A 3,306-nucleotide genomic window follows, 5' to 3' on the forward strand; every position below is an offset into this window, starting at 1 on the left:
ATGACAAAATGATGAGATGAGGGTTGAGAATTCTCACATACATTTCCTGCACAATATTATTTGAATATTTGAGCAGTCATGATAGAATATGATAATTATGATGACAGCGTCATGGATTGTTGGTAAATACTCTGTATTTTAATGGTCTAGTATGGGTATATCATTTCACAACACTGTTGCATGAACCTTAATTTCTGTGACCTTGGATATATAGGGATTCCTATCATGTAATTCACAAATATGATAAAACTTTTGGCAGTAGTTGTTTTTGGTCTCATATTGTCACAATATTCTTTTGTGTTTACAGATTATCTTAAAGAAAAAATGGGTCTGGAAAATGGTTCTTTGATGAATGAATTCATTCTACTGGGATTGACAAATGACCCTGACCTGCAGTTACCACTGTTCTTACTGTTTCTATTAATATATATTATCACAGCACTGGGGAATTTGACTTTGATCATTTTAATTGTGCTTAATTCTCACCTTCACACCCCCATGTACTTTTTCCTCTTTAACTTGTCTTGCATTGACCTCTGTTATTCCTCTGCAATTACACCAAAAATGCTGATGAACTTCTTAGTAAGGAAGAATGTTATCTCCTACAATGGATGCATGACCCAGCTGTATTTCTTCTGTTTTTTTGCCACCTGTGAATGCTATGTTCTGACATCAATGGCCTATGATCGTTATGTGGCTATCTGTAATCCACTCTTGTATAACGTTACCATGTCCCCCAAAGCGTGTTCCTATCTTATGCTTGGTTCATACATAATGGGATTTTCTGGTGCCATGATCCATACTGGATGCACTTTAAGACTGACCTTCTGTGACGGTAATATCATCAACCACTATTTCTGTGATCTTTTCCCTTTGCTGCAGCTCTCTTGCACAAGCACTTATGCCAACGAAATAGAAATTCTTATTGTAGGAGGGAAAGATATCATTATAACCAGTATTATCATCTTTACCTCTTATGGCTTCATCCTCTCTAACATCCTTCAAATGAGATCCACTGCAGGCATATACAAAGCCTTTAGTACCTGCAGCTCCCACATTCTTGCTGTTTCTCTATTCTTTGGATCATGTGCATTTATGTATCTCAAACCCTCCTCAGCTGGATCTATGGATCAGGGAAAAATATCTTCTGTCTTTTACACCATTGTGGTTCCCATGGTGAACCCTTTAATTTACAGCCTGAGAAACAAGGATGTCAAAGTTGCCCTGAGAAAAACCTTTCACAGGAGGCACCTTTGAACAAATTAAAATGTTTAACACTATAGATTTGTCAATGAGCATTTCTATTACTTTAATCACAACCACTTTTTAATATATTTTTTAAATTGATCAGTAGTAGAATATTGGGATATTTTTGTTCTTCCTGAAGATTTTGGTATACATTTCCTTGATTTTTTGCTATTGGCAAAACTTGCTTTCATCATTTTAACTAACAATAACAGTAATTAATTAAACCTCTTTTATCATTGTCATCATGGGATGTATCGAAAACCCATCATCTGCCAATAGTTATACAAAGCACTCTTTCATTGTCCATGTATCTAGTGCCACGATGGCTCTCATTCGTCAATGTAATAAAGCGTGAATCTGAATCATTATTACTCTTTCATGGGCATCATTGTGTCCTTTCTTAATGCAAGTGCTTGATTACCCAGGTGTTTTCATTAATTGGCTATTACATAGCACCTATGTTGCATCTGTAAATACTATGCAATTGGCATTATTATGTCTGTCAGTTATGTTATATTTACTTCATATATATTATCCAACTAATATTATGACTAATGTATTATATATATGCCATTTATAGTCTTAGGGATTATAAATCCTCTCCACTCTTCATAAACTTTGATAGAATTTTTATCCTTCAATAATGGCATCAATCAACAAGTTGGAGAATGTTTGAAAATGTAGAACAACTTTTATTTTTGTGAGTAGAGTGACGACAGCTTCAAAAGCTAATGTAATGAATAGTAATTGAAACATATTGATTGATTCTTATGCCAATTCTAGAATGTGTAATGATGAGCAGTGCTACAAAATTATGAATGAATCTCTATCTTTGTTTCTTTTTAAACTGCGTTCTTTAAGCATCTTAAAACCATTTATGTGTAACTGCATTTTTGTTTTTTGAGAACTCTCTCCACTTTTTTCCATAGTTACATTTCCTGTTGTAGGGCAGATTGTTGTTTTTCTAATCTCAACTTTCCTATTGTTTATTCTTTATTTTTTTATTATACCCATTATTGGTTAGACGAGATTGTATAACAATGTAGTTTTGATTTGGATGATGGCTACGGGTGTTGAATTGTGTTTGTGTGCATGCATGTGTATACTAACCTCTGACACTTATTATTTCAATAAGTTTTCAGTTCTTTTTCACATAATGACTATATTACTTCTTTCAGCAATTAGCATGTTTGAGATCTTTAATATATTCTACTTACTGACTTCCTGTTAATGGATGTGCTGGTAAACACATCCCTCTATTTTATTTATGTTACTTTTACTGTATAGCAATATTTTGATGCAATCCCATTCATCATATTTTTGCTGTTGTGGTGGTGTGAAAGAAAATGACCCTATAGACTCATAGGAAATGACACTATTAGAAAGTGCAAGCTTGCATAGTAGGTGTGGCTTAGGTGGAGGAAGTGCTTCACTAGGTAGGAGGGCTTTGATGTCTCTGGAGCTCAAGCCTGTCTTCTACTCACAGTCTCTCTTCCACCTGTCAAACAATATGTAGATTCCCAAGCTCCTTCTCCATTACCATGCCTGCTGCACACTGCTATGTTTTGTTCCAAGATGATAATGGGCAAAAATTGATAGTTACTGAATTATTAAATATCTACAAATGAAAAGGTGAGACCATGAATTGGAAAGAAATCAAGGAGAATATTTGGAAGGGTTTTGTAGAAGAGAGTGATGGGGGCAATAATGTAATTATGTTATAATTTCAAAATAAGTAGACAGCATAGAATAAATTCACCCCAGTAAACAAAATATGTACTATTGCTCCGGGTCACAGCAGGGGTCATTCTTGTGGATTCCTGGGAATTTCTCTAGCCCTAGGTTTCTTGCTAGCCCCATAATGGGTCCGTCAATAAAGATATCTCTTTCCTTGTTCTCTGTCTCTGTCCTTTCCCAATCTTTACCACCCTATTACCTCTAGATCTCCTTTCACATCCTTTTCCCCATCACTCTCCCTTTCCACCTTCACTTTTCCCCCTACACACACTCTCATTATTCTCAGGAGATCTTGTCTATTTCCCTTTTCTTTCTTTCTTT

At 35.1% G+C, this 3,306-nt stretch overlaps 1 protein-coding gene across 1 annotated transcript; it reads left to right on the forward strand.

Moving 5' to 3' along the window:
* The first annotated feature begins 324 nt into the window (after nt 1–324).
* Nucleotides 325–1,257, forward strand: LOC101998473 (olfactory receptor 8B3-like). The gene has a single exon (XM_005347472.3). It carries the CDS (start codon nt 325–327, stop codon nt 1,255–1,257), a length of 933 nt encoding a protein of 310 aa, XP_005347529.1.
* The last annotated feature ends 2,049 nt before the right edge of the window (nt 1,258–3,306 follow it).

The sequence above is a fragment of the Microtus ochrogaster genome, chromosome 5 (assembly GCF_000317375.1).
Source record: "Microtus ochrogaster isolate Prairie Vole_2 chromosome 5, MicOch1.0, whole genome shotgun sequence".
Taxonomy (NCBI): domain Eukaryota; kingdom Metazoa; phylum Chordata; class Mammalia; order Rodentia; family Cricetidae; genus Microtus; species Microtus ochrogaster.

Excerpts from the sequence above, each read along its gene's own strand:
- LOC101998473 (XM_005347472.3), top strand. The coding sequence starts at position 325 with ATGGGTCTGGAAAATGGTTCTTTGATGAATGAATTCATTCTACTGGGA.